The sequence below is a fragment of the Danio rerio genome, chromosome 20 (genome assembly GCF_052040795.2).
Source record: "Danio rerio strain M-AB ecotype USA chromosome 20, GRCz13ab, whole genome shotgun sequence".
Taxonomy (NCBI): domain Eukaryota; kingdom Metazoa; phylum Chordata; class Actinopteri; order Cypriniformes; family Danionidae; genus Danio; species Danio rerio.
Window position 1 is genome coordinate 34520001 of NC_141040.1, and position 25557 is coordinate 34545557.

Below are 25557 nucleotides of genomic sequence, written 5' to 3' on the forward strand. Positions count from 1 at the left end.
AAAAAAGATGCGCACACTCTCTGCTTTGCTAGCTTTGCGCCTGCCATCTACACTGTAAAACATGAGCTGCCTGTATTTATTTATTTATTTTTCATTAAGACAGGTGTTTCTTTTTGGAAACGTTAATTAATCTATTTTGTATGTTTTAAATCTGAAAAGGCTATTTTTAAAATGGTTTAAGAGTTCTGTATAAATTGTGAATAAAAAATGTACACTACCATTCATATGATTTGGGTAAGTAAGTCTCAGGGCTGGCACCATTGTCATTATGTTGAAATGGATTTTAATAGCTGTAAAACTGTAAATGTAAGACTTATTTATAAGCACCAATATGTGGGTACACTGTAAAAAATGTTGGGTTCCACACAATCTATGTGTTAACTAAGTTAAATTATTTAATTTTCACAAATGTAACTGGATTGAACATAAAACAATTAAGTTGTTTCCCAAAAAAACTTAAGACTTTAGTTGTTTCAGCTCATTTTCTGTAAGTAATGTAAACAAACAGCAAACATGTTTTATTTTATTTTTGGAGGGGGGAGGGGGGTATAGAATTTGAAACTGTAGTTTTCAGATTGTAGAGATAGTAATCTGTACTTTGTAATACAATTTATGTTGTTGAAGCAACAAGATGTTTTCACCTCTCAGATGCCCCCTCTGATAAGACTTATAAATGTTATTATTTGATCAAACAATAAAATAAAATAAAATAATAATACAAAGGAATTGTGTTCTAGTATTTAATAATGTAACAATTCTCATTATTCAAAGCTATATTTTCAGCACCATCACACCAATCTTCAGTGTTGCTTGATCCATGAATTATTAAAATATGCTGGCCAAGAATATGAATATTTTTATTACATTATTAACATTATTATTATATTGTAAACACTTATGCTTTCTTTATACTGCTCTTGAAACGAATTCAAAGAGCAACATTTATTTGAAAAAGAAATCTTAGGCTACATTTTACATATCTGTGTCCCTTGTGACCAGTTTACTTTATCCTTGGTGAATAATAGCGTTTATATTCTTTAAAAAACATAGTGACCTCAAAATTCTGAACAGTCTAGCATACATAAAGAACAAGATGCTTGTCTTGTAATATGCAACACAGAATTTGTACAGTATATGAAACATGGCACGGGTGGCAAACAACTAACTGATTTAGTACAGATACAAATACAGCTTGTTATTACAAGACATTAATTGCTATACATGACAAAATCTGCAGCAGTGATAAATAAGTCAAATGATGCAACTTTAATTATTAATGCAGGAAAGAAACTACTGTTTTGGTTTAGCATCTTTCAACACACAATTAATGGCAATGCTTGCTGGTTCAACAACAACAAAAAGTATTTTGTAATAGAAAATCTCTTTTTGATATCTGTCCTGTTATGTCTGTAATGCCAGTCCAAATCAAACAATATGAGCCTGGTTTTGAAATGATTGCCTTTATATAGATTTTCTTGCTGATTTGTAAATGACAGTGGGCATCAGGACACAAGAATCAATCTTTTTTTATTGTAACAAGCAAAAATATTGCATGAAAATATGAAAATTGTGCATGATTTAAAAAAGTGCTCATTAATCATATATAAGCACACTACAAATGTACATTAAAAATATCTGATTATGATTTTATAACTATAAGTTTAAAATATCCCTAACAATACAGTACAACATAACAGTGATAAATACAGTGAAACTATTAATAATGATTAATTAAATAATTTTTATTTATTACATTTAATTATCTAAATATAATAAATAAAAAGGTAACAATAAATCATTTCCCCGCCAATTTCTTTTTATCAAAGATTAATTTGAGCTGTTTATATGAGCCATGTGTTTGTTTCTCAGTTTGTTTTCAATCGTTTTACCTCTTAATTATTCCCTTTACTCTCTTACAGAGTCCTGATGACAGAGACGGAGATGATAGCAGAGCTCTGGATGTGGGCCGGGTCGGAGGGATGGGGGAGGGCAGTGGGGGCACAGTCCTGACCCCCCTGCAGCCCATGTCGCCCCAGCGGCAGGCCCTACTCAACAGCCACTGCTACCAGATGAGCACGGCGGACTGCTGGGACCTGCCTGTGGACTACACCAAGATCAAACGACTGGATGATGACCACAAGGAGGTACTGACACCCATTCATTCTAGCTGGAATCAATTTAGATCAATAGTGCCACCTTTTTGCAAATGTTGTTTGTCGTAATGGAGAAGGTTATAGCTAATCTGATCAGTATCTGGAGTAGCTATTAGAATTTAATTTAGCTAAATAGAGGATGATCTAATAAAGTGAATAATTGGTTAATAAAAATTTGTTCAATTTAAACAAATACCTTCTCTTGTCTCGCACATTGTAAGTGTAAATAATGTCAAAAAGATTGCTGTTCAAGCATTCTGATCAGTGGTATTTTAAAATCAGTGAGGTAATGTTATTTTATATAAACCTAAAAATATAAAAAAGTAATAAAGTAAACAAATAAATTACAAAAATCCTAACAAACATACCTATACACAAGAGTTTCAAAATGCTTTTATTTGAATACTTTTTATATAATCTCTATGTGAAGTACAAAAACCCGCAAAAACATTTGTGGGAAATAAATAGATATGTGTTTGTGTACTTGACAAACAAAAAGACAATGGCTACTTACAGGACTAGGCAGGCGCATAGTTTCTTTACAAAGTGACATCGCTATCAACTGACCCCACAAGTACAATACAGCTCTTTTTATTTGTTTTTGTGGATCTTTGTAAATAGGGATTGTTTCGACAATGTTGTTGCCTATGTGCAAAACCTTTCAAAAGATCAATGGAAAACATTTCTGTTTTCAGGACATTTGTCTTGTGAATGTATTCTATAATACCCTTTATTCCAACAAAACAATGTAGGCTTAACCAATGGTGTGAGTTTGGGGGTGGTACTATCTGTTTATCCAACCAATAGCTGATGACAGAGAGTTCAAAAACAATCATTAATGGACCCATTTTTACAAAACTGTTATGATGCATTTAACAGTCATCATAATGCATTTAACAGTCACAATAATCATTTTTAAACATATTAAATATGATACATTTATATGGATTTATGAATGTATCTTATCATCTTTGCTTCAAATTACAAAAAACGAATGACTGCTTATGCAAGGTGTTTCTAATCCAGCGTCTATGTGGCTGAGAGTAAATTTGACGTTATTCTCTCCTCTGGCTGCCGTCATCAGTCTCACAGTATTTTTTTTTTCTTTTTCTGAAAGTCTTGATAACACCCTTGTGGAGTTTCTCTTTTATTATTTCAGCAAATAGGATTGAAAAAATTTTTGGTGGTTTCACTGCACTCTTCTTGACCCAACTATGATGCCCTCTGCTACTGAGAAACCCGGAAACGTGAAAACAGTCTATTATGTTAGCAGTGAAACTGTTAGCAAAAATAAATCCTTAATTAAATTTGAGTTTTGATATGTTTTTCTCAGGAAACCTAGCATTAGCACATTTTATCCTGACAGTTTAAAGTCCACATGAACCAGAAGCTGCAGTTTTTTTTTTGTTTTTTCCATTGTGTGACACAGTTACTAGAGAAACAGAATATTAATGGAATATTGTGGCTTGTTTTTTCTGCTGTGAGCTGATTGGATGTAGTAAAGTAGGCATTTAATTCAGAAAGATTGGGAAAAGGGTTTGCGGAAAGTTAAAACAAACACCTCCTCCTCACCATTTTTTTTATTTACATTTTTTTTGCCCATTTTTGCCTTTATTTGACAGTACAGTAGTTTGCAAGAAAGTGAAGAGGGAGAGAGAGGGGGGTAGGATCGGGAAAGCTCCATGAGCCGGGTTTCGAACTTGGGAAGCCAAGAGAGCTTCCGCACAATATTTCAGCACGCTAACCACTCTTTAGTTTTGTTTGTTGTCATAAAAGCTCTGTCAAAACTGACAGTTGGGGGGCGTGGTTAACATACATACAACACACCCAATACCTCAGAGAATTTAACTGAAAACAAACAGGAAGTGTATTTTTAGATTTCAAATTTAGATTACAAGGGTAAACACTTTTTTTTTTTCTTAATGAGAAGCACGGATGAATTATTCACCACAAAACTAGCAATGTTAGCTAGCAAAATCAGTATGGTTAGTTTTGATTTCATGTGTACTTTAATGAAACGTTGCAGAAACTGACAACGAAAATTCTAACGAGCCCTGTTCAGGGCTGCTCATGTCCTTATTTCAACAGATATTTAGTTTTTGCCTGCATTTAACTGGTTAACTGAAAGGAAGTTTGTAGGTGAGTGGTAGTCATAGCAGGATTGGCGTTTACTGCTTACGTGTTTAGCCCACTTCCAGAGCGATCCGTAGGCTGAGCTTTAGTCTTCCCCTATTTCTTTTTACTTTCCACCACAGCCAAGCAAAGGAACCCGTATGTGAAATGAAAATGTTTGGACACAATTTGGTATTTTCCTAATGGCTGCTTTGTCCTTGCCTAAGTCCTAAACAGTAAACCGACTGGGGAAGCTGTATTTTCTGCTAGTGATTTGAGAGGAGCGCTGCTCATTTTTTGAAGGGCTAAAAGGACATCTAGTGTATAACGCTGGTACTGCATGTCTATACTTCATAGGAGATTATTGTTAGAAAAAAGGGGATTTTTAATTAATTACTCATTTATGAACTCACAGACTTAAACTGTTGTTATTATTTTTTCAAAAGGGAAGTGATGTTTTTAAATTATAGGTCAACTTGAAATCAAGTCAATTAGGTTGTATGATAGCTTTTGTTCTGTTTTGTACTCTTTTAAACAACTTTGTAGCTTTTATATGCATGTTACGCAGTTACTAGTAGGCCATTGTATTGTTCTTGTTTTTTTATTCTGCAATGAAATCTTTGGCTTCCTTTTTTTTTCGTGCTCATTTTTAGGATGATCTGGACCCCTTTCAGGATCTATTAGAGGATCAGCAGTATTCAGGAGAAGTGTCTCTTCCCAGCCCCAAACACAAATATGCTCCCTGCAAGGAGAGCAAGAAGGAGCTCCTCACGTAAGCATTGCATCTGCAGTGGATTATGATGGGATTTTTAGGGCTGTTTACTTGTAAAGCTGAAGCATTTTTTTAACTGTGTTGGAAATGTTTACTTTTATTTAGCTGGAATGCATTTAATTGATCTAAAGTAAAGACAATGTTGCAAAGTATATTGTTTATTTCACCATTAAGTTAATTTCAAGTAAATTTTTTTGTTAAGCTGAAGCACATTTAAATACATCAACAAGACTAAGGGCTGTATGTAAAATGGCAATAATAGTACAGTAATAGTAATAGTACAAAAACAGACAGCTGTTATATAGGTTTTTTTTTTTCAAATAAGTAATGTTTTTAATTTTCTGTTCATTAAAAAATTCTAATCAAGTTTAGCAATCATTTTCCAGATTTGTTTTAGGTATAATAAAATCTAAATATTTAAAAAGTATAGCAAAAAGTAAAATATACACTTACATTTGTTAAAATTAGTTAACTTCTTTAGGTAACAATAATGAATATCTTTGTTCTTGTCATTGTTACAAAGGCCCAGAAGGGAAAAAAATGGGTGGAAGAAAAAAATTTGTGAGAGAAAAAAAAAAACTGAGTGATAGGAAGATTTATATTTTTCAAGTTTTTGCGTTAGCTCATAAAAACTGTTGTTTGACAAACAATTCCTGTTCACTTCACGCATGTCAACCCCAAATTTTGCCGAGATTCTCCAATATTTTCCATTATATCCCGCCATCATCCTGTCATTAAGTATTTTCCCATATTTCTCCCGTATTTTTAATCCTGAAAGCACAATGAAATTAATATAAAAATGTCTGAATTCACTTTCTTTCCATTAAAGCTGTGCGTCAATCTTTAAATGCAACCTCTGCATCAGCAAATGCATGTTTAAGCGCTCACTGACAGACACGCTTTGTATGATAAACTGACCCCACATCAGCTTCTGTACACGCCATTGGGAAAATACTTAATGATAGGATAACAATGGGAAACTGGAGAGTTGACATGTATTAAGTGAACAGGAAGAGTTAGTCAAACCCTTGCAAAACATATTTGCAAAATAACGCTAAACTTTAAAAATATAGAACTTTCTATCACTCAACAATTTTTTTTCTTCCATCCATTTTTTCCCCACCATCACATCCCTTCTGGGTCTCCGAACTTTGTCAGTACTAAAGCATTATTTAAATTTAAAATGGCATCTGTTATTATTGTTTAATGGACCTGAGCTAGCATAAACTAAAAATGAACAGTTGTAGTTTTTGCAACTAACATTAACAAAGATGAATAAATACTGTAGCAAATGTATTGCATATTGTTAGTTAATGCATTGCTTACAGTACCTAGTAAAAAATTACCAATTTTAAATTTACAAATGCCATCCACCATTCAAACTCAAACTCAGTTGAGTTCAGACAGTCATATGATCCATAGAGTAAAAGAAAAGCACAGGCAAAAAATGCATGTGATATTGAACTACAAAAACTTTTATAGATAAAACTGACGCCGAGTGCACCTTTAATCATGCTTCTGTTCTAACATGCCAAGCCTCACACCTCTAAAACCCTCTCTTAAGGCTATCAAGCTGCCAACTGGCTGACAAGGGCATGCGTGGCATGATGACATCCAACTCCCAAGATCTGAAGTAAGTTCCCGCTCCCTCGTGTTTACACGCCACCTCAACTGACCCTCCAAATGAGGTTATGCTAATGTTTTTTTGTCATGTTTTCATGGCTTGCAGGTGTCCCACTCCCGGCTGTGATGGCTCTGGGCACATCACTGGCAACTACGCCTCGCACAGAAGGTGAAGATTCACAAATATGCACATTAATACTTGATTATGTACCTTCACATAACTTTCTGGCCACCAGTGAAATCAAAGAAGTGCAATGAGGAGCCCTTGGCATTTTTTTTCTTTTGGTAAATGTGTTTCTTGCTCTGAAGTCTGTCAGGTTGTCCCCGGGCAAAGAAGAGTGGCATTAAAATAATGCACAGTAAGGAGGACAAGGATGACCAGGAGCCAATCAGGTGCATTTTTTAAAAACTATTTAAAGTAATCAGGACTTGAATGTTGCTTGCAGTTACTTATTTGGGGATTACAGTTGAAATTTTCCAGTTGTACCGAGGATAACTCAAGTTGCGTCCTAAATGACACATATGCAATTGTTTTTGTTTCCCAATCTGCAATTAGCAGTGACCAAATTAGTGACATAAAAGACCAAACCACCAAATAGTACCTGTCATAAGTACAGCCACATTCACCATCGGAAGGCAGCATATTCAATTACGTACTGTTGGAGAATTTTGCTTTCAGTTTTAATTCTTAAAGCATGATAGCTCCTCCCCTTCCACTGGTTGAATAAGTTTTTATTGGTTGAATAAGCGCATCATTCTTAATTTTAAAGTGCACTCATTCTTTTTAGGATTTTCAGTTTATAGTATTTATACCACAGTATCATCTAGAATATTGCATAGGTATGTGATTTGGGATGCACCTTCGGTTAAAAGTCACTTGGCGCAGGGCAAAACATCAATATTTCTGCAGTGCAGACTAGTGTTGGTCCTGTAACTAATAATATGTTCAAACAGTATTTTTTATCTTATTACAGTATGTTCTGCCAACAGTAATTTGTCACTCTACTTGTTATATTGCTTTTCCCTACAAAATTGGTAATTGTGTTCTTCCTATCTTTCTAAAAAATCTCCATGGTTTTACTACAAATAAAACAAAAATGGTTATAGTTATTAAGCTGTGGTAAACGGTACACAAATGAATCATGATTTTTTTTTCTACATTAACCATAGTTTAACAATGATATATGTGGTAAAATGGTGGTTAGAAATGCAAATGAGTAGCACAACACCATATAAAATCATATAGTGAAAGGGATTGTTCACCCAACTGAAAACTCTGTCATCATTTACTCTCTCTTTGTTCCTAACCTGTTTGACTTTCTTTTGTTGAACACAAAGTAAGATATTTTGAAGAAAGTTGGAAACCTATAACTATTGGCTTTTATGGTATTTGTTTTTTCTACTATGGAATTAAACACTTTCAGCTTTTCAACTTTATTAAAAATTTCTTCTTTAGTGTTTCACAAAATAAAGAAAGGTATGAAGGTTTGAGGGTGAGTAAATAGTGAGTATACGGTTAAACTATGCCTTTAATGTGTGTAAGGGTCCTTAAAATTCATATTTTGCATGTGTGCCTCTTTGTTTTGAGTATTTTACTTCAGACCAAAACAGTGGTATTTCTTAGTAGTGGTATTTCACTTCTGCAATATGCGGCATTTATCATTCAAGGAAGATCATTCGCTTAGGATTCCATTACCCATATTATATTTTTCTTCCTGTGACCACGTACCAGTTTACTTTCACTTTTTGCTTCATAGAAACCAAGAGAAATGTTTCTACAAAAAATTTGAGCTAATTACCTGATTGTACACTTGTTCTATGATAATGTTTTTCTGTTAAAAGACTTTAGAAAACAGCTGGATTTTTCCATCATTCAAACTAGAGTGCTGCATTGGTTATGTCACAGGCATTCACCATCTTGATAAATTATTTAGAGAATACTGGATTTCAAATCTAGGTTGGGGCAACAAAAATATTTAGATTACCCTTTAAAAGAAAAAAAGACATCTGCCAAGAGTTGGGCTTTTGTAATTCATTCATGTATCAGTCCCTCTAGGCTTTTTTGTTTTATATCTGCAGCCTAAAATCTCAAATCTTTTAATAGTTTTTCTGCAAAACTTCTCATTATTTGCTTCAATTATTGTGTTTGGCTGTGAACATCTTGGTAAAATCTTAGAAGGACTGATAAATAGCACTTGACTGCAGTGCTATACAGTAACATTTATAATACTTAATATGGCTTAATTTGTGAAACCAGTTAAAATAAAAAGATCAAATTTAGTACTGTATGCACTTTATTAAAGGTGTGTAATATATAGAAGCGAGTATAATATACATTGAGTGTCCACAATAACTCAAGAACATCTGCATATATTAAGCTTTATTGAGCTTTTTCTTTATAATGGTTTTTTGTGGGAAAACATGAAATTTAGCATGTTGTATTTATATTCTGGGCAAAGACTGTTACAAATTTGGAGCATTTATTACTTTGGTATTTATTTATATTTATATTTATGTGTATATTTATTATATATTAAATTTGCATATGCGTAAAAAGTTAATTAATTGTAAAGTGTAAGTAAAGTGCCTAAATTAATTTTTAAAATATTTTTGTAAATATAAAATTACAAAAAAATCGCTGAAGTAATGTTCCATCACATTTCAGTATAACAGGTCCTTCTGTAAAATTTAAATTCTCCAATACTTCCCAAGTGATGTTTAACAGAGCAAGTATTTCCTGTTATATTTTTCTTTTGGAAAAAATTTGGTTGAAAAAAAGAGCCAAGGTCAAAATTGTTAGCCCCCTTAAGAAATGTGTCATCATGTACTGTCAACATGGCAAAGACAAAAGAAATAAATAATTTGAAATGAACTATTATGTTTAAAAATGTGTTGAAAAAAAAATCTATCCATTAACCTCACTTGGGAAACATAAAAAAAGACAAGAGGGCTAATGATTTTGTTTTCTTTATATTTGTGGAAAAAAAGAAACAACATACTTTTTCTGACTTGTACTTTATTGTAATATTGTTTAAATAATGGTTAATATATGATTAATTGTTATTATTCATATATCTTATGCTTTAAATGATTTTAAATTTGATGGATTTGGTCTTTTTGTTAATTAGGGAATTAGTTTTCCCCTTAATCCTGATTTTCTGTGAAAACTATGAAATTGTGGAAGAAACATTATAATGTATGAATGTGTGTAGAAAAGATGGTGACTCTTTCTTGCTGAACTGGTCTCCGCTGTGCCCAATGTCTCCAGGTGTCCAGTGCCAGGCTGTGATGGCCAGGGTCACGTGACAGGGAAGTATGCCTCCCACCGCAGTGCATCCGGCTGCCCGCTGGCCGCCAAGCGTCAGAAAGACGGTTATGTGAACGGAGCACCTTTCTCCTGGAAGTCGGGAAAGACAGACGGCATGACCTGCCCCACTCCAGGGTGCGACGGATCAGGCCACGTCAGCGGAAGTTTCCTCACCCACCGGAGGTACATGAGTATCTGAGCCTTTCTCTGCTAGGCTGTCAAATAGTAAGAAATCATTTTCTTAATCAGTGTGTTTGCATTGTTTTTCAATACACAAATCTGATCTCCTTAAAGGGTTAATTCACCCAAAGATTAAAAATCTGTTATTAATTACTCATCCTCATGACATCCTAATCTCTGCCATTCATTTTTAGAATATGAGGATGTTTTAGATATTTAGATATTGGTCACACTTTACAATAAGGTTCATTAGTTAATGTTAATTAATGCATTTACTTACATGAACAAACAATGAACAATACATTTATAATTGTTCATGTTAGTTAATGTTAGTTAATGAAAATACAGTAGTTCGTTGTTCATGTTAACTCATGGTGCATTAACTTATGTTAACAAGCATCAATTTGGATGTTAATAAAGCATTAGTAAATGTTCAATTATGATTAATAAATGCTGTACATGTGTTGTTCTTGATTAGTTCATGTTAGTAAATGCATTAACTAATGAACCTTATTGTAAAGTGTTACCTAGACATTTAAGATATTTTAGATGAAATGCGAGAGCTCTCTTTTCATCCATAGAGAGCAATCGGCCAGTCATTCAAAATCCAGAAAAATACCTGTGGTTCAATCTGAATATTATGAAGCTATGATAATACTTATGTGTACAAATATTGACTTTATTCCAGTTTATTCTCCTCAGTGTCAGTATATTTAGCATGTTTAAAAAGGCACTGTGCGTGCGTGTGTGTGTGTGTGTGTGTGTGTGTGTGTGTGTGTGTGTGTGTGTGTGTGTGTGTGTGTGTGTGTGTGTGTGTGTGTGTGTGTGTGTGAGTGTGTGTGTGTGTGTGTGTGTGTGTTTTGGTATAGTTTATACTTCAGTTTACAGCAGTGTTTCTCAACCATGTTCCTGGTGGGCCACCAGCTCTTATCGTTTTCCATGTCTTCCTAACCGAACACACCTGATTCAGATCATAAGCTCTTAGTAGGGACTGCAAGACCTATAATGGGTGTGACAGACAAAGGAGACGTCCAAAACATGCAGTGTTGGTTGTCCTCCAGGAACATGGTTGAGAAACACTGCTTTACAGTGCTTATGAATGGGCACAATAAACTAACACAGAGGATAAGAAACTGTTAAAAAAGTCCTTATTTTGGTTTCATGAGCACACAATAGTAAACTTGTAGCTTGATAATATTCTTATTGAACCACTTAAAGCATATGGTCTGTTTTGAGGATGTTGTGGAATGTGTCTGTATCATTGCTGTCTATGGAGGATTAGAGAGCTCTCAGATTTCAGATTCTAAAACATCCTAATTTGAGCTCTGAAGGTAAACGAAGATCTTAATGGTTTAAAAAGACATGATGGTAAGTAATTAATAACAGATTTAAATTGTTTTGGGTGAACCTTTATTTTAAAGCAAGATATATTTAATAAAGAAGGAAGACACTGTTATTGTTAACCTAAACTAAACCTGTTACAATGTAGTGTTTTTAAATAACATTGAAAAATGTAATGTTTTTTTTACACGTCTGTAGTCTATCTGGCTGTCCCCGTGCCACGTCTGCTATGAAGAAAGCCAGAATGACTGGGGTTGAAATGCTCACAATCAAGCAGAGAGCAAGTAAAGGTGCATCATTTTGTATTATATTACACTGTAAAACCCAAAAAGTTAAGGTAACTCAAACCATTTTAGTAAACCGTTTGCAACAAACCATGTAAGTTCAAAAACTAAATCTAATGAGGACTCTATTTGAGTAAATGAAGCAATTTGAGCACAGTAAAAGCCAATAAATGAAGAGAACTCAAACCAACTGAGTACTGTAAAACCCAATAAGTTAAGGCAATCAAACCGTTTGAGGAAACCGATTGCTACAGACCATTTGAGTTAAAAAAAAACTAATCTAAATGAGTACTGTGAACTTACTCCATTTAAGTTGAAGTAATAAGGTGTTTAAATAACTCATGACCTTTAACACCGAGTTCAAATGAGTAGAATTAATTTTCAGTCAATTTTGAGTTAACTACACTCATTTCATTTGATAAAGTTGACTGTTGGGTTTTACAGTGTATTAATCACAAAATTAAATCAGTACGATTTTATTTAACACCACATTCCTCTTCAGGCATCGAAAATGATGAGGAGATTAAACAACTGGATGAAGAAATCAAAGACCTGAATGAGTCGAACAATCAAGTAGAGTCAGACATGATCAAATTAAGGACTCAAGTGAGAAGATTCACACACATTTACCACATGCAACATGTATTAAATCACAGAAATACCAATGCATGCTCCTTCTCCTATCAGATCACAACCATGGAGACTAACCTGAAATCCATCGAAGAGGAAAACAAGGTCATCGAGCAGCAGAATGACTCACTTCTGCACGAGCTTGCCAACCTCAGCCAGTCCCTCATCAACAGCCTCGCCAACATCCAGCTCCCTCACATGGTAAGTGCCCTCAACTAGCGGTAAGAAAACACCAGTGACCACAAAGTCAAATGTTGGATAATTATTTACTTAAAAACAGATATTCAAGTACGTTAACACACCACCTACGCTAAATGTTTATGGGCGTAGAATAGCCTGAAAAAGCCAGGGCCTGAGTCTGCAAAGCGACAGTAGGGATGAAATTGCGGTTTCTATTGTTTCTCCCATCTGCTTCTTTATGTCTGTTGTTGAGTTCCTCGCAGTTCCATATGCTTCTGTGCTGAGGTCACTTCCCTTTTACCGACCATCGTAGAAAAAACAACCTCCACTCCAACGACTGCTTTTCAGTTGAGTAACAACATGGCCGCTGTGGATCGGTTGCTACCGATGTGCTGAGAATCACACGTGTACACATTGAGACGGGGCACGATTGGAAAAGCTCCGTTCAAATGTGGCAGCCATGTTAGTAAACAACTGAAACATGTCTTTTTGAATATGGCTCCTGAATTCTTCACCCCCACTGTTGTTGATGGATGTTAATTAGAGTGCTCACGAAGGTCCTCGAGCTGCACTTTTAGCAGACGACTGTTGCCTGTTCATGTGTTATGCCGCTCAAACAGAACTCGCACCGTGGAAAAAAATGATGTTCTTCTTCAGCATTTTTTGGCTTTGGTTCTTGCGCTTATGTCTAAAGTTTTTTTAAATGGAGATTTGTTTACTTCATGCACAATTACGATAGATTTATTAAACAGGGAAAAGTCTGTAATCCTGTAAAAGCGTAAATGGGAGTGCAAACAAAGTTGTGCAGGTGATCTATTGAGCAAATTGTACACAGATGCAGCAGTTAATTTCCATAATGACCAATGCAATTTACCGAGAGCAGCGCAAATGAAAAATAACGTGGACTGGTTATCGATATGTTTGGGTAGCGCCTTCTTCTGGCATGACTGATAAATGAACACGAACGGAGAGATTTTTTTTCTTCTACAGCAGCTGTCACAGCATTTCAAGCTCAGTATGGCTTAAGATATTCCTTTTTGGGGGCATTAATGATGCAAATACTAGTAAATTGATTGCTACAAACATTAGTAAATCATCTTGCATGATTAAGTACTTTCCTTGACGAAAGCTTAATGGGATACTCTTACAAATGCATACACAATATAGTCAGTTATAAAAACCCACACCTTTTAAAGGGCACCTATGAATAAAATCAATGTTTGTCCTACCATAACGAGACATAGAAGTGTGGTTTTCCCCGCCCACCGAATTGATTGACAGCTGTATCTGTCTGTAGTAATGGGAATAATCCCATTATATCAATTTTATTAATATTAATATCAACAAGGCAGGATTTGCGCAAAACAACTGGGATTAAAAGATCTGTTCAGCTCTCTGTGATCATCTGCATCTCAAGAATGAGTTTTACAAGTTTAAAACAGTGTTAAAACAGTGCATGTTTGTAATAAAGACAGTACAATCTATGTAATTCATCACCACAGCAGCATGTCAGTACAATTTTAACAGAAGATACTTCAATCCTGGTTTGTCGCTAAATCAGGTTTATTTTGTACATTAACATAACGGATATTCATACAGCAGTGGATATTAATGTGTATCCTTTCACAGTTGCAGTGCAAAACAGTCCAAAGTTAAACATATGTATGCGTGTGTGCGCGTACACAAACTTTGTAATGACATTGTGTGTGACTCATTATTGCAGAAAGGCTTAAATTAACTCGACAACAAATACATCAAATAATGTAGTAAGGGAGATCTGCTACATTCTTGTCTGTCACTGTGCTGCTTATGCATGAGATGCAGCAGGTTAAGACTACACCCATCAGAGCAATACTGCAAGATATCTGTGGCTCTGACGCGCATGTTAGAACGGTAGGCGGGGAGAACCAGCTCATTTGTATTAAAGGCACAGGCAACAAAAACAGCTATAGAATACTAACAGCTTAAATGTCCTATATTCACAAAGGTATAATAAATAATTTGATGGGTATTTTAGCTGAAACTTTACAGGAGACACAAAAGACTTATCTTAAATCTGCAAAAAGGGGTAATAAAATAGGTGCCCTTTAAATTGCTGATTTTTCACGGCATGGTTTAAGTAAATCGTGACAGTTTTTTAACTGCTATAAAAGCTGTTCGTAAATCTATTGCATGTCTTATTTTGAGGGGAGGCGCTGAGAATTTTTTCAAAATTTTAAATTAAGTTTATTCATCTGACTTCACTTTTTCCCTAAAAAACAAGTCTTAATATGTTAGAAGCTGCCATGAAAATGAATTTGTGAGTTGTCTTGTTGTGATGCATATCCAAATGTTCTATAGAAATATGTATGTTCCGATTTAATTGTGACCTTAAGTCTTATTTTCTGAGACAAAATGTAAAAGTATCAAAATTAAGTTCAATACAATACAGTCTGTCAATGAATGAGGTCACAAAACTATTCTTGTATTTCTTTCTGACTTAACTCACACTTTTAATATTAAACTTGCAGAATTTTTATGTTTTTATGGTGATTTTCCGAGGAAACAAGACCTATTTTCCGTCTCAAATGTTGATAGTCTTGAGAATTAATAGATATGAGTACTGGAAAACAAGACCGAGATATTGAAGAAGAACATCATTTCTTGCGGTGCACCTCCACATGTGAATTCGAGTATGTCAGTTTTATTGAGAACACTGACCTCTGGCTGTTAGCCGGGCTAATAGTCTTTTTTCTACACCTCTCCCTTCTATAGAAACCGATGCCACTGAAAGAGGCCCCTGTTAAAAATTACTGCTGTTTACAGATGCCCCACAGAGTAAGAGATTCATTTTCCATAGTCTAACTTTATCCTTCTCCTCACTATCATTTTCCTCCCCTAGTCCTCCCCCTTTTGTAACACACAGTACGATGTGTATGCATCACAAAGCTCCATATATACTGTATTATCAGAGTGCCACACATAGGGAATAGTGCTAAAAAAGCTGGGGTTGCAATATGAGCCATATTTATTTATTTGTTTTGCTTAGTAAACTCATGTTATTATTGTAAACACACACATTATTTTATCAGGCACAGTGATGCTCATCGATATCTGTCTGCTACTCATGGCGATCTGTTTGATATCACTTGTGAATGCCAGTATTACCTACATACTCATGAGCATGAAACTCACACCAGTGCATGCATACATAATGTATGTGCATTCTTTTTTTCGTTATTCATCGGATATACAGTGGAGATCAAAATTAAAGAACAAATGATCAACTCTGTAATTATTTATTTGATTGTTTAGAAAGAACATGTCATCTATGTCATTGAGAATTTGATGGAACTTTTGTTGTGACTTTACCATGCTAATAGTTTTTTGTTTTTTAATTAAAAAAATAAATAAGACACTTTTAGAAAATCTCTTTATTTTTGGAAAAACACTAATCAGAATTAGAAAACAGCATTGATTTGGAGTCAAAATTAAGAAATATGTGTACAGGCCCTTGCTTTAAATGACTTTACTACATCACAAGTATCACACAGCACAATATTAGTCACTCACAGGCATCACTAGTCTTTCACAGCATATTATTAGTCTCTCAAAATGCATCAATAGTCTGTCATAAACATCACTAGTCTCTCACAGACATTACTAGTCTCCTACAGCACATAACTATTCTCTCACACTTTTCCGCTGTGATCAGTTTAGTGACTGAAGTAACCATAATGTTGTCAGCAAGAGATTTCAGTCAGGTGCAGATCGGGACTCTTGACTGCCATTTTATTATTTGAAAATTTTAAGGTTAAAGTGATTGCTTTGCCTGTTTTGTTGTTTGTCAGGGCTGGCAAGGAATGAACCACATGTTGCTGAAGGAGCTTCTTATAAACATTTGCATTCAGTCTGCCATGTTGCTTTAAAAGAGGCCAAATCCTTAAAAAATCTGCTTATTATATATAGGTAGTTAGAATTATTAGCCCCCTTGTGATTTTTTTTTCCTTTTTTTAAATATTTGCCAAATGATGTTTAACATGTCAATGATTTTTTCGCAGTATGTCCTATAATATTTTTTCTTCTTTTTCTATTTGCTTTATTTAGGCTAAAATCTATTTATTTTGGCTAGTGTCAGCCCTATTAAGCAATTTTTTTTTCAATTGTCAACAGAACAAACCATCGTTATATAATGATTTGTCTAATTACACTGACCTACCAATCTATAATTAACTTAGTTAAGCTTAGGATTTATGCCTTTTATGGAAGCCTGTTGCACATTTTCTGACATTTCAGTTCAAATCAGAATGAGTTATTTTCTGTTCCTGTTAAAATGATTAAGTAGTTACAACAACCGCAACAATCTTTTAAAAAGAACGACTCACAAAGTGAAATTTTGAATTCTTACCTGATAAGACTGAAAATACAATAAATGAAAAACTTCACTTCATATAGTCTAATTTTCTTGGAAAATATCTTGCTTTTTTGAAACTACTTTTGTTTGTTAAAATTTGTATCTTTATTTTAATGTGTTTTTTGCTGGCCAGTTATCTAAAAAATAAACAAAATATTTTAGGTGACGTGACATTTTTCAGTTATATAGGAATTAATAATATAGTCTTATCATTCGATTTTTTTAGCTGATGAAAGGTTTAGTCATTGCAAATTATCTGTTCAGGGCTAAACTGGTGAGCCAATTAATCTGCAGTGCTCATCATTATCTTGTCATGGCTTTTTTGAGGGACTTGCAATATTCTAGAAACTGTAGATTTTGGAATGACTAGCTTCTCTTGTTGTGGTTGAAAGGGTCTCCTTTTGCCCTTGATCTGGTCAACTTGCTGTCAAAGGGTTTCAGTCTCTGTCAAAGTCAGAGGAAACCGGAAAGTTTGGTTGCCAGTAAAATATAGCTTGCCAGATAATTAAGGTTGTCAGATTAACACCAATAACTTGGAGGAATCTGAAAGTCTTCTCTAATTTTGATCTTTTTTTTAATCTGATTTAACTTATTTACAGTATACTGCACTTTAGAATGCAACTACTAAAATAGCCTTAAAACTCTGCTCTTTGACTTCAAATATGTCTATACAGCAGTGATTTTGAAGTTGTAAATTGTTAGTTTGATCTCCACTGTATATTTTGAATAGGCCTACATTTGATTTTGACCATTTTAATGTGATTGGTCAAGCCCTGCATTTCCAGAGATTCGTTTGTAGAAAACCCTGGCTGATAATTACCAGCTGACAATTAGGAAGAGTTGTAGGTTCATTCCTCCCTAAATAGATCCTCTTTTCCCTTCCTCTTTCTGTCTTAAGTGTTTGATTGACTGTATGATGCTTTCGACATTCAATGATCGCCGTCTGTTCCACAGGAGCCGATGAACGAGCAAAACTTTGACACTTATGTGAGCACTTTGACAGATATGTACACTCACCAGGACCAGTATCAGAGCCCGGAGAACAAGGCCCTCCTGGAGAACATAAAGCAAGCTGTTCAAGGCATCCAAGTGTAGCTTTGCAGTTGGGGTAATGGGGGTCATGTGATAAGAATCGATAAGAAAGAAAAAAAGAAACCCATCGTGTAAAAAGTTCGGATAACTAGTATGATTTTTTTGCTGCTGTAATTTATTGTATTATTTGGCTTTCTTTATGATTCTGTTATGCTTTTGATGAACAAAAAAAAAATATGACATAACTTATTTGTTGCCTTGCTTTAAGATGAAGACTACCAATGGCAAATGTTTTGAGGAACATTCATGTTTTGTACATTTTTCATATGACCTGACATAATGTGATGTACTGTTTATAGCTGCTAATGTATGCACATTTTAGTGTATATGTATTTATTAATTGTAAACAAAAACCATCCATTATTTTAAATCTAAAGAGGTGCAGAGGGGATACGCCGAGGGAATGTAAGCTTTGAGCTTCTCTTTACAGAACTATTGGGAACTAATGTGATGTGCAGGCTGTTCGATGGGTGTACAGTGGTACATTTTTGTGGTTCGATTTTGGGTACATTTTGTAACGATATTGAGAAACATTGTCTTTTGGTTCCAAAATCATATTTATAGTGGTCAGTGTGGGCACTCTAATGCAGTACGTGTAACGTTTCATTTGAGCTCGTTTGTTGAGTTGTTTTTTTCCCTCTCTTTTTTTGTTTTACTTGTTTTAATTCCCAAAATAGATGGAAAATAGAACAAAAACAAATGTATTGTGAATGCAAACATCATGACACGGAAACTCACTGGTGTGTAAATCCCAAGAAATATTTCACCAATCCATACATCTCGAAATGTAACGCCCGGCTGGTCGAGGCCAACAGAAAAAAAAAATTTCAAGGAGACAATCCAACATTAATTCTTAATTTAATGAACGTAAAATGTTAGTGGTAGTATGATAGAATATCAGCAATATATGATAACGAATCAATCATTTATTTAGATATGGGATGCAAAAGTTTGGGTATATGCAATTTCTTATTCTTACCATAGTAGAAAGCTGATGAATCTTTTTACTAAATGTAAAGTATTAAGTTTTATATAAATCTTTTAATACAGTCATGTTTTAGGGTTTAAACATGGGTGATCAAGTCCAAAAGGATGAATGCATTATGGTTTACCATTTCTCATGTTCGATTTTGCACAGGGACACCTTTGTTTCCATGTTTTGGTGTTTTTATTTGTTTCAGGAGACCAAGGAGGTGCCCAGACGTTTGAATTGTGGGACGTTTTTCTTTCTTTCTTTCTCTGAAGGAAGTGAATCTGTTCGTTTATCAGTGTGCTGGATATACAGGGTTAACGTCACCATCCATACGTCATTGTGTCATAGTAATGGAGCACTTGTCTTGTAGATTTTGTCCAAAAAAAAAAGAGAAAAGAAATCATGTAGAGATTCATCTGGTCATGAGTGCACAACAAAAACGACTATATCAGCAATGCAAACCCAACTCCAATCAGTATTAAAAGAGATGGTAACCTGCGATTCACGTTCATTGCTTATTTTTTACCTTTATGAGAAATCAGCGGCACTTTAAGCTCGTGGAAATTGAAGCAGGATGCATTTTTGATAATTAAACGATGAAACGGCGTGGCACGGGTCTAGATTACAGTTTCTGTCGATGAGAGGACCTGCTCATATTACTCCATATTATCTTGACGACATGTACAGTAATGGTCTGGGGACCCCGCGTTCATCTTCATTCAGCGGAAGCTCAAAGCATCAAGCTAAGTCAGACATAGGGATGATTTTTTTCAGTGGTGTAGCCTATTTATCGAGCATGAGTCTGTCGCAGTGATTTTTAGCGTGAAATGACTCTGGTTGATGCTGATGCTCAACGCGAGGCTTTGTTTCCGAAATCTATTATTTTGTATAATTAAGGCTAGCATGAGAGGACTTGGAATTGGTGCTAGTCACTCTTATTTATGGTTCTGTAATACCCAGACATCTCCTCCCCGACCACATTTCTCTCTCTCTCTCTCTCTCTCTCTCTCCAAAAGCTTTGTGTATGCAGCTTATTTCCAAGATAGTAACGCTTTTAACACACTGATAGCAAAATACAATATCCTCTCATCCACTATCATAACTGATTTGACAGGAAAAGGGATTTTAAGCACAATTCCGCTGCTCATTTTCAGTTGGCACACATTGTACTATCTACTTCAAAAGGTTATCTGTGACTATTTAAATAGAAAACTCTATCAATGGTGTCACATGCTTGAATGCAGAATACTTTTCTTATTAATAATTGTGAACTCATCAGGTTACAAGTTTCCATTTCAAATGGATTTTAATTAACCATTTTAAACCAGGATTTTTCTATTTAAAAAAAAAAGAAAGAAAAGAAGCATAGCTTTCTTAATGTCTCTTGCTCTCTTCCTCTATCCAGCTCTTTAGCTATATCTTTTTTCTCTCTCAGTTTGTTTTTCAACCACATGGCATGATTTCCGTTGGTATGATACTTTTTTTGCTCTAAGTGTTTAAGATCACAAGTTGCAGTGATATTTCATTTTGAAATTGTGAACTTTGTACAATTTTTATCATGCTGGTGTTGACATCTCTTACTCAATAAAACTTGTGTTGCCACATTGCATGTCCCTTTTATTTAACATAATGAGTTTTCGCATCAAGGAGGTCAAAGAATCTAGCTGCTATAGCATTCATTGCAGTAGCTGAACTACCGCAGGACCCATGAAGAACAGAACTCAGCTTGGGTGCTGCCATCTTTGCTTGTGGACCTTCATTTGCCATGTGACTGATCATGTTTCAGGAGCTGCAGGAAATACCTCTCCATCTCATTTTAAATAGCCTTGCAGAAATGAGTTGTTTTTGGCAAGATTTCTAATATAAGCTAATGAAATACTTGGGATTTAGGCTGTATGTTGCTTGTAAATGTGTATATTTAATACCTTTTACATATAATTTTTAATGACAAAAGCCATTATAATATACCAATCAGGTATCTATAATAAAATATCATTTAGAAATGTCTATTTATATAGCTCATATATAATGTAAGATCTTGTTTGTTGTAGATGATTATTTTCTTTAGCAGAGGAATAAAGAATCCTTCTTTTTGCCTGAAACTGTGGTTTAATGCAACCCTAACCCTAAGAGTCATACACAGTTGAAGTCAGAAATATCAGCCCCCCCTTTAAACTTTTTTTTTTCTATATTTCCCAAAAGATGTTTAACAGAGCAGGTAAATTTTCACAGTATGTCTGATAATATTTTGTCTTCTGGAGAAAGTCTTATTTGCTTTGTTTTGGCTAGAATAAAAGCAGTTATCATTTTTTTAAAACATCATTTTAAGGTCAAAAAGGTTATTTGCCCTTTTAAGCTATTTTTTCCGATAGTCTACAGAACAAACCATCCTTATAATATAACTTGCCTAATTACCCTAACTTGCCTAATTAACCTAGTTAACCCTTTTGAAAAATATCTAGCTAAATATTATTTACTGTCATCATGGCAAAAATAAAAATAAATCAGTTATTACAAATAAGTTATTAAAACTATTATGTTTAGAAATGTGTTGGAAAAAATCTGCTCTCCATTAAACAAAAATTGGGGGAAAAATAAACAGGGAGGCTAATAATTCTGACTTCAACTGTACAGGCAAAACAAAATATCTGTCTACTGATGAAGTTTTAATAATTAAAATAATTGATCTGTGCAGGAAAAAACAGAACAATGCAGTGTTATTCATTTACCTTTAATCCACAGGCATGTCAAACAGGCACGTGCACACATAGGGCTCAACCTGTGCAGTGCACATGCCCTTTTTAGTCTTGGATAGAAGGTGCGCTTCCAAAATGATCAAAAGCGCCCCCGCGACGCGGCACACATTCGGTCCCGCCCTTCAGTAGGCGCGCGACAACACAGCTGATCAGTACGCGCGCGATAATACCGCTCTTCAGTACGCGCGCGATAACACCGCTCTTCTTCAATTCGGGATATGCACTAGTATCATTTTGATGGAATAACATTTACATTCTTGAACTCATCAATTGTTCTGCTTAATGTAGGCTACTACTTTGTTAATTTTCTGTACATCTTTGATTGGAAGTACTGCTAGCCAATGCCATTAACTTGCATTATATCATCAACTAATGAAAAATTCTCACCTGTATCATTTAAGACTTGAAAGTGAGTAATTAAAAAAAAATCCCTTGTTTATCTGCTGACTTTTTGACTAAGTGACATTTAAAGAGATAATTCACTCAAAAATAAAGATTCTGCCATTATTTAGGCTACTTACCCTTCACTTGTCACAAACCTGAGTTTCTTCTGTTGAACACAAAATAATATAATTTTGAAAAATGTTGGCAACTGCTAGCCATTGAATACCATAGTATTTGTTTTGTTTTTTCCTACCATGGATGACAGCTTATCAGTTTCCAACATTCTTCAAAATGTATTTTTTGTTTAACAGAAAAACCTAAACTCACACAGGCTTGGAACCACTGGGGGATAAGTAGCCTAAATGATGACAGAATTTTCAGTTTTGTCCCCTTAAGGCCAGCTAACTACACTGTTAAAAAAAAAAAAAAAAAAAAAAGGTGACTTAACTTAAAATTTTAAGGCAACTTCGGGACATTTTTTAGCTGACTCAATTTTCAACCCAATTACTTCACTTGACTCGATTTAAGCTGCGTAAACTTAAAAATGTCCTTAGATATAAATGTTTGTTGCCTTAGAATTTTAAGTTGAGTCAACTTTTTTACAGTGTACTAGCCATTGTTGTGTCTACCTGGAGTGGATGTGTAAACCTACTACAATCATATTTCATTTATAAATATTAGTTATCTTCTTAATATTCATGAGCTGCAGGCGAGATCCAGTCAAATTAGGTCTATAGAATTAAAAATCAGCACAATCTGGCTGGGTCAATGTGTTTTTCAAAACGGACTGAAGCTGTCAAATCCAAGCATACTAACCTTAAATCTCTGATTGTTGGTGCGTTATATGAATCAACATGTGAAGTCGCTAATAGCCGCCAGGGCGCGCAGTTTTCAGCATGTAGTCACATGACACAAATTGAAGATGTCTGCGACGGAGGAGGACACGGAACTCAGAGATCTACTGATCCAAAACTTGGAAAACAGCGGTGTTTTGAATAAAATCAAGGTATTTCCCCTGCTTATTTCGAGACCCTTTTGAAATTTTGTAGACAACAGAATTACCTCTGTCTCATACGGGATATATTTTGTTTTCCAAGCACAACGGTTAACGTTATTAGCATAGCATAGTGATGCTAAAGTTGTTATGGGCAACAACTGGACAACAGAAGACCCTAGTGTGACAACATTGCGTTATGACAGTTATGTAACCGGTTTTTTACTCATTCATACTAATAAAGATGAAATTTCACAGTGTCACTGTTTATTCCTGCTGTGTTATTATTATACTAAATATCAACCAGCAAATCTGCCTAAGTAAATGTCGAATAAACTTGTTTTGCAAACTGACTGGGCTATAAAGGAAGTTATTTAATGTTATCAAGCCACACATAGTCTGTTTCAATTTGATATAAATCTGATTTCATTGACATTATCTGGTGCTATAATTTTGAGGTGAAATGTTCCACATGCTTATTTATAATACTGTTAGAAATCGGTGTGAATGTTGGACATATGGAGTTAGAGGCTTATTTGGCTTTACAGGCAGAGCTACGTGCAGCTGTTTTTCTTGCCTTGGAGGAGCAGGACAAAGTTGAGGTAATTATAAGAAGTTTATGTTATGCTATTGCTAACTGAGTACTACTAATTTGAGGTAAAGTTGGTTTTATGTTCGCACATTCATTCAGTGACAACTTATGACACAGTCCCTTTATTTTTTACCACGCTACTTTGAATATTTAGTCTAGGACTGCATTGCAGTATTTTATTTTTTCTTCAATAAATATTGCTATATGAATACAGATTTCCAAGATGGTTTTAATAGCATGATTTGACGGTTTTCTGGCTAGTCTAACACTATTCAGGTATAGAAATTGAATAATCACAATACAAAAAGGCTTTTCTTTCTATGCTTTATCTGTTTTCTATATTAAAAAAAAAAATTCTTAGATCAAGTAAAATTGTATTTATTTTTAACTTCAGAATAGATCAGTCAAAATTATGAGTTTTTCATTAAAACAAGCAAAATTATCTGCCAGTGAAGAAAGTAGATCAATCTTGTTTTCACTTTGAAATGTAGATATTTGTAGAAACGAGACAAATATTGTAAGTTAGAACAACTTTTTTTTTTGCATAAATAATATAAATTCAGTATAAACAGTAGTTACAGTTGCAATCATAATTATCAGTCCCCCTTTGAATTTTTTTCTTTTTTTAAATATTTCCCAAATGATGTTTAACAGAGCAAGGACATTTTCACAGTATGTCTGATAGTATTTTATTTTTTTCTGGAAAAAGTCTTATTTGTTTTATTTTAGCTAAAATAAAAGCAGTTATGATTAAAAAAAAAAAAACATTTTAAGGTCAATATTATTAGTCCCTTTAAGCTATATTTTTTACCTAATTAACCTAGTTAAGCCTTTAAATGTTACTTTAAGCAGTATAAAAGTGTCTTAAAAAATGTCTAGTCAAATATTATTTACTGTCATCATGACAGATAAAAAAATCAGTTATTAGAAATGCGTCATTAAAACTATTATGTTTAGAAATGTGTTGAAAAATTTGCTCTGTTAAACAAAAATGGGGGGGGGGGGGATAAACGGGGGGTAATAATTCAGGGGGTTTAATAATTCTGACTACAACTGTAAATTCACAGAAAATACAATTCTATTATGGCTATGTACGTACGTACGTGTGTGTGTGTGTGTGTGTGTGTGTGTACTTCAGGATTCAGTGTGTCATTTAGATTTGTGTTCTTTTGAATAGAATAAAACCCCTCTTGTGAATGAAAACTTGAAAAAGTCCCTCAACACAAAGGATGGTGAGTATGGATTCCTTTCATGTTTTCTCTCTTGTTTTAATGTGGTTGATGTTGGAAAAATCTACACAATTAAAATAACATTTTCAAAGATTAGGCATTGTGAACTTGCTGACGTTGTACATTCCTGCTGAGAAAACGGAGCATCATACAGTAAAAAACTGAAAACAAAAAACTTTTCTTGTGCAGGAAAACGTGTCTCTGTTATGAGACATGAAAGAAAAAGGTCTTAAATCTCAAATGTCTCAAAATGTCAAGCATGTTTGGTTTTCTGTAACTGCATGGAATTATAGTTATAAAGCTAAATAGATGAAAATTAATACAGGAGGCTTCATCAAACATATCAATGTGAAATAATGAAATCTTATTTGCAAAAGCAATCTAATTAGCAGTTTTGCAACTAAAGTTGGCAACACATTAACTGTATACTGCAGTAAAATATAGCATATTGAATATGAGTCAAAGAACCATATTTGTATATTTGATTATTAAAATTTGTCCAGAGGAGTTTTATTATTTCATATTTATTATGACTATTAATGTTTACCATCATTTAGAGAAG

At 34.3% G+C, this 25557-nt stretch overlaps 2 protein-coding genes across 24 annotated transcripts in view; both read left to right on the forward strand.

Annotated features, from left to right (window-relative positions):
- The window catches only part of myt1la (myelin transcription factor 1-like, a), a 130703-nt gene extending 110059 nt beyond the window's left edge, over nucleotides 1–20644 (forward strand). For 3 of the 7 annotated variants that reach the window (XM_087297226.1, XM_087297231.1, XM_087297227.1), the window contains 11 exons: nucleotides 1920–2144; nucleotides 4919–5037; nucleotides 6602–6670; nucleotides 6767–6829; nucleotides 6970–7053; nucleotides 9929–10150; nucleotides 11687–11778; nucleotides 12275–12378; nucleotides 12460–12603; nucleotides 15337–15399; nucleotides 17930–20644. In XM_087297226.1, the coding sequence (XP_087153352.1) occupies nucleotides 1920–2144; nucleotides 4919–5037; nucleotides 6602–6670; nucleotides 6767–6829; nucleotides 6970–7053; nucleotides 9929–10150; nucleotides 11687–11778; nucleotides 12275–12378; nucleotides 12460–12603; nucleotides 15337–15399; nucleotides 17930–18070 (1326 nt within the window). In that variant the 3' untranslated portion in view covers nucleotides 18071–20644. The remainder of the gene's footprint in view (nucleotides 1–1919; nucleotides 2145–4918; nucleotides 5038–6601; nucleotides 6671–6766; nucleotides 6830–6969; nucleotides 7054–9928; nucleotides 10151–11686; nucleotides 11779–12274; nucleotides 12379–12459; nucleotides 12604–15336; nucleotides 15400–17929) is intronic. The other 4 variants (NM_001044899.2, XM_087297228.1, XM_087297229.1 and 1 more) reach the window with 4 other exon arrangements.
- Nucleotides 20645–23084: 2440 nt separating this feature from the next.
- cep43 (centrosomal protein 43) overlaps nucleotides 23085–25557 on the forward strand; it is a 31173-nt gene continuing 28700 nt past the window's right edge. For 16 of the 17 annotated variants that reach the window (XR_015517553.1, XM_087296572.1, XM_087296573.1 and 13 more), the window contains exons 1-3: nucleotides 23094–23186; nucleotides 23723–23776; nucleotides 24944–24998. Coding sequence is in view for 16 of the 17 variants with exons in the window: in XM_087296572.1 (XP_087152698.1) it covers nucleotides 23103–23186; nucleotides 23723–23776; nucleotides 24944–24998 (193 nt within the window). In the remaining variant the exon portion in view is untranslated. 17 annotated transcript variants of the gene reach the window in all.